The 12,705-nt window shown below is 38.4% G+C and overlaps 1 protein-coding gene across 1 annotated transcript; it reads left to right on the top strand.

Moving 5' to 3' along the window:
* Positions 1 to 3,600: 3,600 nt before the first annotated feature.
* Positions 3,601 to 12,136, top strand: UFM1 (ubiquitin fold modifier 1). Its single transcript, XM_008490109.2, has 6 exons — positions 3,601 to 3,690; positions 3,784 to 3,840; positions 4,409 to 4,466; positions 6,813 to 6,852; positions 7,238 to 7,270; positions 10,808 to 12,136. Coding segments are annotated over exons 1-6 (258 nt in total). The 5' UTR covers positions 3,601 to 3,688; the 3' UTR covers positions 10,876 to 12,136.
* Positions 12,137 to 12,705: the final 569 nt, after the last annotated feature.

Genomic DNA, 12,705 nt, shown 5'->3' with positions numbered 1-12,705 from the left:
TCTACCACCTGATGCAGATATAAAATAAAACTTCTTAAGTCTAGAGACTTGAGATTATTATTTCCATATGACTAATATGGCATTTGAGTGTGATCTTCTAATTTTGACACACTATTTTTGTAAAATGTTTGTGACAAGAGAACTATGTTCTCTTTTAATTGTTACTTTGTTGGAGAATATAAAGGTACATTAAGTTGTCTGATTCTTAACATTACATTTATAATCTTCATGTATAACAATGCTTGACAATGCTTTTTAAAAGTACTCAGTATATTTTTCAGAGAAGCCCAGTGACACAGTACATAGTAGGAAACATATTTTGTCTCATGTGGGCTGTAGTTTAGACAGACTAGATTTTTTGTTACTCCTTTTCTGTTAAAAAAAAACAAAAAAACAAACAAAACAAAACAAAAAAAAAACACCAAAAACCAAACTCTGTAGTTGTTGGGGAATTAATTCAGGGCAACTCAACTATAGCAACTGTGCTCATAGCAGCCAGTTGAGCCTAATGCTGCACCCCATAGCCTTGGAACACAGAAACTTTGCCAAATAAAAGTACACAAAGTCAGAACTTCAGATTCTGCAACGAAAATGTCCTAGAGATCAAGCAGTGCTATTGCTTCCTTTCTGGATGGCTGGAAGATCCCACCAGACCAATGAGGAGGAGATTCTGCCCAAGACAGGCAGATGACTCCTGCTGACGTAACAAGACTGGCAGCTGAGGAGGTGCCTCTGCCCAGTGGGAGAATCCCAGGATTACCACTGAGCTGGACCTGGATCAGCAGGAGAGCCAAGAGACACCACTATGCTGAGCCAGAGAAGGGAATGTATCCACTAGAAGAGGACCCCAGCCTTCTGACATGGTAGCAAGAGGAACCCTCTGTTTCCCTGCTGACGAAAGGGAAAGATCTCCTGGAACTTTCCCTAAGATGTCTCAATGCTCTGAGCCAGCAGGGAAACATCCAGGTTTTCTGCTAATCTGAACTGACTCACAGGCAGATCCACAAAGCAACAATGCTAAACAAGGAGCAGCAAGCAGGCAGGAGGCCAAGAAGAGAGAGTGAGGCAAAGGTGGGGGAAAAAACAGGATCACTCACTTTCTTTCACCAGGGTTAGCACTGCTCAATCCATCTGGTGAAAGCACAGAACGGGACTGTTATCCATGTGCTTATGGAAGAGCTCGGTGGGAAAAACATTGTGTTCTGTTTGCCCCCCTCCCTGCCCCCCTGGAACACATTGCTTGGCAATGCTGATGTGCTTAATTGTTTGTGAGCACTAAAGAAAAAAAAGTTGGCAGTGCCAAGATTTAATTTTCTGGATTTATGCTAAATGGCTTAATTCAGTGCTATGCACACAGTAAATGTGCATAGAAGTTAAATGGTCATTATTCAGTCCACAACTGACAAGGCTGAAAGCACATTTTGCCAGTGGGAGATATTTTACTGCATTTCTTAAAATTTCAGATTTGGTACTCCCATGGAGTCCTCAGGCCAGGTGCTTGTTTGGTAACTCTGAGAGTCTGATCTCACTGATTTGAAATTGTCTCAAAAGAGCAATTTTAAAGTGAACAGCCCTGTCTAGGGTGGAGGACCTGGCCTGGACAGACCTGAGCAGAGGGCGGCACCCAGAAATAGGTAGTAACTAATGGCTGGGTGGAGACTACTCCCCTTTTCTGAGGGCCTGCAATGCTGGGATGTCCCTGCAGGCAAAAATACCCTGGCCAGGGTGGAGGAAGGCACCTTGATTGTCCTGATGCTGATGAGGGGGCTGGAACAGAGCAGGGAGTGGTGCCTGGAAGGAGATAAGAACTGACACCTTCTGGGGAGGCTCCCCCCCTCCAGGCAGCCTGTCTGCAATGGTTCTGATGCTGATGGACCTGGCTTCTGTGGCAGCTGACTGACAGCTGCCCCTTTGGAACAAAAGGAACTCGGGGATATATGGCTGTCCATGCTGTGGCTGTGTTGTCTCTTGACCCACTGCCATCTCACATCACACCCTGCCCCGGATCAGCGCAACATCCTGAAGGAACTCGCTGGGCAGCTGCACCCCTGGTGGTCACACTCTGTCTCTTGGATCTTCATTTTCTCTCTCCCTCTTTTTCCTGGCTCTGTCATTTTGCTTGTGTCAATTGTCAAATAAAGTCTGCTCACACCCGATCCTTCTACGGTTGGACTTTGTTTTGAGGATCCAAAATAAAATAAATTTTAATGTTATCCCAGACTGTGACATAGCCTTCCTCCATGTGGCACTTGTTTTGTAGCATAAAAATTGGTGTTTTTCAAATGGCAGATGCACTTGGGAATGTTATCTGTACATATATATGAAGGTTCACAGATTTTAAAACATGCTCAGTGCTTCAGAAGCAAAGGAGAACTCTCTCAGAAACAAACACCTCAGCTTGATTTCGCGGCCAGACTCTTAACTGTGGTCATGTTTACTTGGTGCAGAAAATTGTGCATCTCAGCTCTGTATCATGGGGCTGCTCTTAAATGAATGCTCGTCAATGTAGTTATCTAACAGGGACTACAGTAACGAAGAACAAGGGGAAAAAAAAAAAAGTATAAACAGGCTTTTAAAAAAAAATGGCTTTTCAAAAGAAAAAACATTGCTTTAAACGGAGTTCTCCTGCACACTGTGTTTCATGTTGTCCTTTACTCCTTTGAAAGTGGGTAGAAAATACTATCAATAGCTTTTTTTCCCCTATAATGCACAGAATTAAAAAACCCTGCTTGTCAGAAGTCACATACAAAACTGCAAATGCTGTTTTTCTGCCACAAAATTATCACTATTCAACTAAAGCTTCCTCAATACAAGAATGATGTGAAACATTTTTAATATTAAGGGCGTGGGAATCGATTTGCATCCGCCTTTCCCTGAACAGCTCAATAAACACATGCAGAACATTTGGGTTTGAGAGCAACACACATTTGGGTTTGACACCTCAAGATAACCAAACCCAATAATCATCCACCTTTGCTCCACTACCTATGACATATATGTGTACATATATAAACATACATAAATTTAAACACACGTACACCTGCAGTTATATATAAGCACACTCTTAAATCCAGTAGTCCGCCGCTGGCATCTGTTCAGAAGAAGGGGGACTCGTTTTTGTCTCACTAACCCTCCAGTCCGACCCCGCCGGCCCCGCTGCAAGTCGTGCAGGCCGCCACCGCCGTGTCCCTCAAACCGTGGCCGGCCCAGCGCACACCCCCTGCTAAGCTCTAGGTCCAGTTCGGTCCCATCTCGGGGCAGGCAGCCCACCAAGCCCTAAGTCCAATCGGGCCCAGATCGGCCCAGCCGTGGCTCCCCTCCCACCAGTCCCCCTCAGGACGTCGGGAACGCCCCTGCACGATGCCTGCGGGAACGCTGAGGTACTAGTACCAGGGTCCTACCTCCAGCAGGGACAGCCATAGACGCTGCCTCCTTAGAAATCCACACCACCTTTCACCGGAGCGCCTCTTCCACCCCTTAGCTCCCCCCTTCCCTGCTCTAGGAGGGTGCCGGCACAGAACATCTCCGCTCCCTCCCCCGGGGCGGTTTGCAGGGTATGTTTAAAATTTTTTTTCCGGTCAGGCGCGCCGCGAGCAGCTCAGAAAGAGGAAAGGGCAGCGAAGGCCCCCCCGGGCGCCGGGCGGTGTTGACGTGTCCGTGAGGAGCGGCGGCGCTGGGCAGCGGCATCATGTGAGGGAGGAACGGGGCGAGGGGACCCCTGCCCGATGTCCCATGTCCCCTCCTTCTAGCCCTAACCTCATGCTTTCTCTTCACTCTCCCTAGGTCCAAGGTCACATTTAAAGTGACGCTTACCTCGGACCCGCGGCTGCCCTATAAAGTGTGAGTGGTGCGGCAGGCTGGGACAGGCCGGGCCGGGCGGTGGGTGGGTGGATTGGTGAGGTGGTCGTGCGGGTAAGGTGGTTGTGCGGGTGGTTGATAGGGTAAGGTGATTGTGCGGGTGGTTGGTTGGGTAAGGTGGTTGTGCGGGTAAGGTGGTTGTGCGGGTAAGGTGGTTGTGCGCAGTGTTGTTGCTACGTGACTCGACGAGGCCGTGGAAAAGGGCGGCAGCGCAAACATACGCGCTCCTGAGCCGCCCCAGCGATTAATGGTCATCGTGACATTGTTCTGGCATGAGTTTGGAAAAGGCGTTTTCCTCCCTCGGTGTGAAACGAGGGGTGGGTTTCTGGTATTAACTCACCTGTTGGGAGTGTCTTTCTTGCTTACTGCCACGTGTACCTTTGCCTTGGTTTTTAGTCTTGGATCTAGGCCTTATATAGGATGTTCACATCTTTGGCAAGAGTTTTATTTTTATTAAAAGTAAAAAGAATCTTAACTTGTAGTTTGGTAAAAATAGAGTCATATTCAGTTTGTCTTAGCATTCGCCTATTTACTTAAATTGTAATTTCAGGTTAAGTGTTCCTGAAAGCACACCTTTCACAGCTGTCTTGAAGTTTGCTGCAGAAGAAGTAAGTCGAGTCGTATGTTGCTTTGTAAACTTCTGAACATTCCTGAAAGCAAAAGCTTTCCAGTGGTAAAATGCAATGGGTGTTTCAGCATCCTCATTAGAGATGTGAGGACACAAACTTTACTGATGTCACTGGGGGCCTGCCAAAACTTTCAGAATCCTAGATTTAGCAGTTCTTGCATACTTCACACATCAACTGCAGGTATTGGTTCATTTTCTGTTCTTTTCTGTTAAATTAAAACCGTTTTATATCAATAATACAAAAACTTATTATAGTGAGCAAAATTAAAAGATACTGCTGCTTAGTATTTTGACTTATTTGTGTAGAATATCCAGGAAGTTCTGTAAAATTATTCAGGAAATTATTAAAGTTGTCTGACATTCTGTTTGAGTAATTTCTGACTTGGGAAGATACATAATTTTTGATTGTAGAAGGTAGTGAAATGAAGCATATGGGGCAGATGCAAAAAAGAGATTTAAGTGAACTAAATTTTGATAATGTGCTCTTTGGGTTCTGAATGTTTGATCTTTTACATGGAATACAAAACCAACAGGTGCCTAAATTGCCCAAATAATAATGTGTTTGAAGAAATGCACACTCTTTGTTTCAGCTTAGGTGTACTGAGAATCAGAGATGTTCATGTGGGTCTGAACAATAAAGTGTTCAGAAGCATGATGGCTTTTTTTCATATAGGCAGCAAACAAATTCAGCCAAAGGTCTGTTCCTCTGTCTTTTTTAGGAAAATTTGGGAAATTTTGGGTAATTGCAAATTTCATTTGTTGAAGCACTGGGAAGGGTAATAGATTCTGTGTCTTGAGTCTCGTTATGTTATTAGTACAGAAGTTTTTAGTAGAAAAAAAACTGAGGGGGCAGTTTGTGAATAGTTGTAACTTAACTTGAACAGAGTATTAAAGGCTGTTAAAGATATCTACTGATTCAGTTGCTTTTTTTTTTTTTTTTAATGTGTTTTTTTCCCAATTATTTTCAATCTGGGATAATGCAGCTATGCTCACACAACCCACACATGGAGACCTAGACTGGAAAGTCCAGTAAAACTCTGAAGTGCTGTTTCGTCCATAGTTGTGGGCTGCTTCCAAGAGAGACAGTCAGTCCTCTTTCCTTTCCAGTCCTTGTTACAGATTCCCCTGGAATGGCAGAACTGTAGCCATGATGTAGAATGGTCTTACATGTCAAGCTGTAGTCACAGTGGTTTGTCAAAGGTTAGTTTTGCCAAGTAAATTTTTCTGAATTACTTTCATGGCACCAAACAAAGTTCACTGCACACAATTCCTGACTGGCAGAACTGCAAGTGAAAGGAAACTTGTTCGTTAAATGGGGAGATCTCTGGAAGTTTCAGTCATTTGTAGCAGTCACAGCCCTTCCCAGTATGCACATTTGGCAGTGATAATTTGGATAATTTTGCTTATTTCTTAATTTTTCTGTCTTAGAGAAAATTAAAAAGAAAAAAGTAAACTGAAATTTTGAGTATAGGAAATAGTGCTCTCTGCAGTTTTTATTTATTTATAGTTTTCCAACAATTGTCAAAGTTTATTCTGACAGTGATGTTGTTTGCTGGGTTTTTTTCTTTCATGTGTTAGAGATATTTGGTACACATCTCAGGTGTATATTTGCACAGTACTTGAAAAAAACAGAATATTGACAAATAAATTTCCTAACATTGGAGAAGGTTTAGTAGCAGCCTCAGTTATCAGTTTAAAAGGGTTTTTTTAAGCAGTCTTTAAATTGTGTGAGTTTGTGGCTAGATATTAATCCAGTTTTGTTTCAGAACTAGCCAAGGATTATCTACTGACTGCAGTGTTTTGCAACTTGAGTACCCTTTTGACTTTATATCACAGAAAGCTTGTACATTTACACTCAGCCACAAGATAGATTTTTAATTTAAGTAGTGAACTATATTGCACCAAATTATGTGTAATTATTTCAAGTGGTAGTTTTCTGTATTGAAATTGTGATGATTTTCATGTGTTGAGTATATAGATGACACTTATTGCTGTTTGGCCCAATATTATGGGCTAAGATAACAAAATGTTTTCTTCTAACTCAGCACAGTATGAGGTAATAAGAGAATCATAAGTGATGCTTCAGTGACTGCTTGTCACACAGTTCTCATTTTTTAATACTGCAAATTTTCACATGCTGTATTGAGATGTCTAATCAACTTCTACTTTAAACCTTAATTTTGCTCTCTCTTTAAATCTCGGGGGAATCTTTTCTCATGTTTTGTACCAGGAACAGCTAAAATTATAATTGCTGTAAATATTCTTCATATGTTTTCTGCTTTAACTATGACTCTTACGTTATTTTGTCCTAATCTTCTTCCTCTAGTTTAAAGTTCCTGCAGCAACAAGTGCCATTATAACAAATGGTAAGAATATAGTTTATATATATGTATTTTTAATAGTTTTTGTATTGTATTTTCAGGGAAGGGGTATTGATAAAAGTGTCTCTTCTTTCACAACCTCTACAATCTGAACCTGGTAATACTGCAGTATTACTTAAATTGATTATGCATGGGGTGAAGGTATCAAAGCACTGATACTGTTAATTTTATTTTGTTCAAATATATGTCTTGGATTTTCTGTTTTGAAGGCTTTTTTTAGCCTGCTGTAATAAGACTATTTCTGGTTATAGGAAATAGCTCCATTAAGACCTGATGTAATGATTCTATCTTGTTGGTATATTTTTGAGCTGTAAGTTTGGTGTAATAAATTTTAATGTTTGTTTCATCTTCCCCTTATTTTTTTTTCTAGATGGTATAGGAATAAACCCTGCACAGACAGCGGGTGAGTTACTATTTATGAAGCTCAGTACTAAAAAGCTCAGTTTTGGGGTTGTTTGTTTGTTTATTTTTAAACTGTGGCATAACACTCAGGGTTTATTTATATTTTAAGTTTTGATTTCTTAAATGGGAGAAGCATTATCCAGTAGTTGGGAACTGCAGTCCATGTAGTGTGTAAAAGTAGATAAGATAAATACTGTTTGTTTATTTAGGAAAAAATGAGGCACTTCTGATCTTCAGAGCTTAGCTATTTAGTGTGCACTTCAAAAAAGTAAAATTACATGCTGCTGAAATAACAAAAGCTATTTTTTTCCCAATTATACCTAGTTCAGTAGTATTTGCAATTTTAGAAGCACTTTTCATGAGATAAGCTTAAAAAACAGTACTGTTGTTTTTGAGCAGGAACTGCAGGTGTTTTGAAAAAGCATGTTTTCAGGAAGAGAGGATCTTGCTGATTTCTCTCTTGCTCAAGGGATTCAATTGGTATTGAGCTGTACTAATAATGGTCTGTTTTCTGGAAGCAGGCTTCTGTGGGCTTGTTCTTGAAAAGCTGTACTTTAAAATTAATTGGGAAAACAGTTCAGTAATCTAATGTCAATCTAATGTCAATGTCAATCTAATGTCAATTTGAAACAAGAATAAATGATGGAGTGGAGCATCTCATTAGGGAAGAAAGGTTCCTAACTTTTTACTAAGAAATAACAAAAATGTCTTGGGTGCTTGTGCAACACAATCATCCTGTGAAAACTGTGAATCTAATTGCTCCTGCTTACAAATGTGATGAAGAGTTGATAGAGCCTTGTCATTTCTGTTTTTTGCATGCCAGATCTCGTTCATTTTATGCCATCTCTCTGCCAGTTGTTACTGGAGATACCACACCATTTTTTTTAGATCTAAAGACAATAAGAAAGCAAGGTATTATCAGCATCCTTAGCTGTGTAAATTGAATAGTATAAAGAAAACCCTTGTGGAACATCTAATAAGCATCTTGTGGTTAGGAGAGCAGATGCTTGACATTAGTTTTGGGAATTTCTTGGAATTATAAATAACTGTTTAAGTCTAATGACCCACTTCTAAGGTTTGTGATTGCATCAACAAAATTTCAAATGAAGGTCAACTGAGTGTTTGGCTTTCTGCTCCACTGGAGCTTTCTGTCCTCCCTGGGCTTTCCAAGGGAGGTTTGACAAGTGTAGTGCCTCAGGTACAGTCCTCAGCTGATGCATGGGATCATGGGTCATGATCCCATGACTAAGTGTATACAAACCAGATAATTAATAATTTTAAACCAGATAATTAATAATTTAGTCTAGCTACTACATCATCATCTGTATGTAAAGCTGCATTTTCACATCAATATTCCAGAATACTTGGACAAAACTGGTGGTCACTTAAATGTTGAAGTTAAGTTATACTTCTGCTGTTTCTTTCCCACAAAAATACACTTTCATTTTGTAGGTCAAACTAGTTATAACTTGATCCTGCATACTAAATGTATTTAGTACTACTTGACTCATTAATGAAAATGTCTTTATGTATACTAAATTCACATCTCCAGTTGATTTGCTTTACCTCTCCTGAGTTATTGCTAATACTGAGGTATTATTCAGCAGTAGTATAAAACAGCATCTCATAATTAAGGATCACAGGAATCAAAAGCATCTAGAAGGAAAATGGTTTTGTCATAGCCTTAATTTCATCTGCAGCTGTAAAATTGGCCACATGGATTGCATATGGTTTTATATTTTTTTAATGCTGAAGGCACTATTGCCCTGATGATGCTGTGTGATGTTGCATTTAAACTGGGAGGGAACAAACAACAGCAAAGAAAATAAACAACAAAAATCAAACCAAACCAAAAAACATGGAAAATAGCACCCCCCAACCAAAAAAATGACCTGCACCAAACCTGAAACCCAAACCAAAATCTGTCTTCAGTTTACAAGTAAAAAGACATCATTTAGATCTAATCTCTTCAACCTTATCATTTGATATATCAGAAACTGAGTAGGTTAAGCATACTTTTTCCCCCCTTTTTTTCTTTCTTTTACATATATTAAAGTTCCAGTAGATTGAACAGTTACTTCAGTTTTCAAATCATCTAAGACTGATCTGGGAATAAAATCTTTGTAATCCTTGGGGATTTCAGAGGTTTTGTGCTGTTCCACTATTTCTTCATTTTTCTGAATAAAAGTACTCCTCAAGTATAACTTTCTGTCATTCTCCCTACGTGATTCTGTGCAGCAGGGGAAATGAAAGCTGAAAAAGCTAGATTTAGCATTTAATTCCTATGTTATTTACAATTTTAAATCTCCCATAGTTTAGAGAATAGTATTGTGTAACTTTAATAAAACCACTGTGATATTAGTGGTGGAAGCAGACTGTGAGGTTGGTAAATGCTGTCTGTATGAAATGCAGCTGTGGCCTGTTTTAGCATTTTAGAATATTATGATAGCTATTGCAACATGGTTACTTTTCACCTAGATTGGTAAATTTAGTTCTCTGGTTTGCTTCCATAACAGATTTGTGTTCAGAGGATTTTTTAGAACTCTTCAGTATCTGGTCTTGGCAGATTTACCAAACAAGTAGTTACTAAAAGCATAACTTCATTCTGGTATGCTGATAACTTAGGCAAATATTAAATACCTTAATTTTTATTTATTTTTTTTAATGAGAGTACTCTGTGTCCATGAAATGGGGTACTTGGGAGAGAAATATAATTATTCTGGTTTTACAAGTCAACGCAAAGATGAGTAGGTAGATAATTATTAAATCCTGATATTATAGTATTACATTTAGTCTGGTTTATGTAGTAACAGCGTGAAGTTAAAAAAAAAGTTCCACATAACAATTAAATAATGCTGCACTTCTAGCAGTGTGGTTTCATTTTCAAATGTGACATTAACTAGAAGAAAATAGCAGCCTGAATTACAGTCTTGAATACATGCAAGAAATATTCTAAGTATTAGAAACTTCTAATCTTCACTAAGTCCTCTTAAAAAGCCTATTATGATTAAGGCTACACAGTAATAAATATGACATTTGTGACAGTTTTTTATGCTAAAAGGAGACTAACTTATTCTTGATTATATGGAGAACTTTCCTAAAAGAAAAGAGCAATTAAAGTCTTGAATTTATGAGCAAAAAAATTCATGAATCAGTGTATGCATGAATGACCTCAAGATAAAAAAAGAATTACTGAGAAATAAAAATTCATTTCCAAGACTTGAAATGAGGGTGTGTAAGTGAAATCAGACATTCAAGTATGGAACTGCAGTTTGAGAGACCCTAGCTTTCAAATCCTATTAGATGGCTTTGGATCTGGTATTTTTATTTAAAAATAAATGCTCTTTGTAGTAAGAGGGATAAGATGAAATTCCTTTGAAATATTAGAAATCAGTATTTCTGGTTTATTAGAGAAAGTACTACAAAGATGTTAAACTCTGTACTAATGTAAATTTCTTTTAAATATGTGTGTTTGTTTAGGTAACATTTTATTTGCTTGCTTGCTTGGTAACACATTCTGTTTTGTTTGTTTGTCTAGGAAATGTATTTCTAAAGCATGGCTCAGATCTACGGATTATTCCCAGAGACCGAGTTGGGAAATCTTAACCTCTGCTGAAAGCTTTGGAATAAGTGACATTGCCTTGCAGCAGAAGTCTATTTATTTTGGAACTCCAATATGCAACTAATGAATTGGCCTTTTCTAAAGCTAGCAAGAATGACTTCCCAGGATTTTATTTTTTTGAAACAGACATAATGTTTCATTTTCTTATTAAAATATATTCACTCATGCACGGATTCTCTTCTGATTAGTAGAAGAGTAGGCTGGCCTTATGTTACATTCCTGATAGAAAGGTGGACTTCTCCATAGGTGTTACTAATACTACAAGGGTAAAAACACAACCATGACCAATAGATATTAAAAATATTGGATATTTTAGTGCCTGCGTTGTAGAAGTGGGCACAGTGTTATGATTTTGCTACAAAGTCATGTTGCTAGTGAGTACAAAAACTTTTTTTTTTTTTCTAATCCTTTTATTTTTTCCCTAAACTTCCACGTTTAGACTTCCATGTTCAATTATTAAGCTTAAATGAAAGGGAAATTTCAGGGGCTTATTACTCAAATAAGCAAGTAACTTTCAAAGTAATTGTGTGATTTAATTGCTGCAGATATTTCAGATAAAGAGGGAGGCAAAGGTTTCTGTGTATTAAAACGTCATTTAATGTATTGTGAAGTTAAATTAAATGCAGTTTCAGACAACTCATGAGACCTAATCTTTTCACATGATGTGCCATCAACTGAGAAGGGTCGTAGCATAATTTGAGAGGTTGTAGGTACTGGTTAAATAGGTCATTCCTTTGTCAGTAAATTAATATTTGTGCTTTTAAAAAGTCTTGCTCTATTACTGTGTGTTAACATGGGAAACAGCACGGAATTCACTGAAAAATATTCAGATTATATGCTTCTTGTTTATATGCTGCCAGGGTCAAACTATAAGTTGGTGTATTTTCTAATTAGAGAAATTGCTGCTTTTCTTGAATCTACATTGGTGATTTAATATTTTTTGGCAGAATTGTACCCTGTTGCATTTTGTCTGTCATACTGAGTTTAACAGAAAGAACAATAGGCTGTGTGTTTGGTTAAATGAGTATTGTCACAAATACAACTCTCCTGTGTATTAATCGTGCTCTAGAAGGATGTCCAGATAATGTTTCAGGCAGTGCAGAAATACAAAATGTGCTTTTCATTGGTTGACAATTGAACATACAGAGGAAAGCTCTAAAAGTGGTATTTGACTATAAATGTTGTCCAGTTCTAGATGAACTGTAAAATTCTGGATTTTCTTTAATAAACAGTTACATGAAAAAAGTGCAACCTTTGTTTCTCTTTCATATTCTCATTAGATTTTGCCATTAATTAACAATTCTGCCCCGTAACCTTGTAATCAATATGCTTTGAAATTCATTTCAAGCCAGAAGAATCTTGTGCAGAATTATACAGAACACTGCCCTTAATGGCAGAGTGCATAGTTTCTAATAATCTAATGCCAAAATGTAACTAGGATGACCAAAGTAATTGCTTCTTACTTTTGTCTGGAAATCTCTTGACTGGATACTTGAAAATATACCTGATACTGGAATACAGCAAACAGGAACCTTTTTTTTTAAAGTGAAATATCTTGTTTCAAAAAGCCATCACAGAAATTGTTGAATGGTGTGGGGTGGAAGGGACCTTAGAGATCATCTAGTTCTAACCCTGCACAGATAGAGAAACCTCCCACTAAATCAGGTTGCTCAAAGTTAATTATGGTTAAATGCATTTTGAAACTAAGATGCCTTAATATTTATGTAAAAATAATGCCATATGGGGCTAGCACTTCTTACACTGTTACATATGTAATAACAGCATAAAGTATTTGACATACTGCTCTGCAAGTA

This window comes from Calypte anna, chromosome 1 (assembly GCF_003957555.1).
Source record: "Calypte anna isolate BGI_N300 chromosome 1, bCalAnn1_v1.p, whole genome shotgun sequence".
NCBI classification, from domain to species: domain Eukaryota; kingdom Metazoa; phylum Chordata; class Aves; order Apodiformes; family Trochilidae; genus Calypte; species Calypte anna.
This window is presented reverse-complemented; position numbering and strand designations above follow the sequence as displayed.

What these genes read in the sequence shown, in the direction of transcription:
- UFM1 (XM_008490109.2), top strand. An exon ending in CCGCGGCTGCCCTATAAAGT is followed by an intron (nt 3,841 to 4,408) that starts GTGAGTGGTGCG and finishes TTGTAATTTCAG; the next exon opens with GTTAAGTGTTCCTGAAAGCA. An exon ending in AAACCCTGCACAGACAGCGG is followed by an intron (nt 7,271 to 10,807) that starts GTGAGTTACTAT and finishes TTGTTTGTCTAG; the next exon opens with GAAATGTATTTCTAAAGCAT.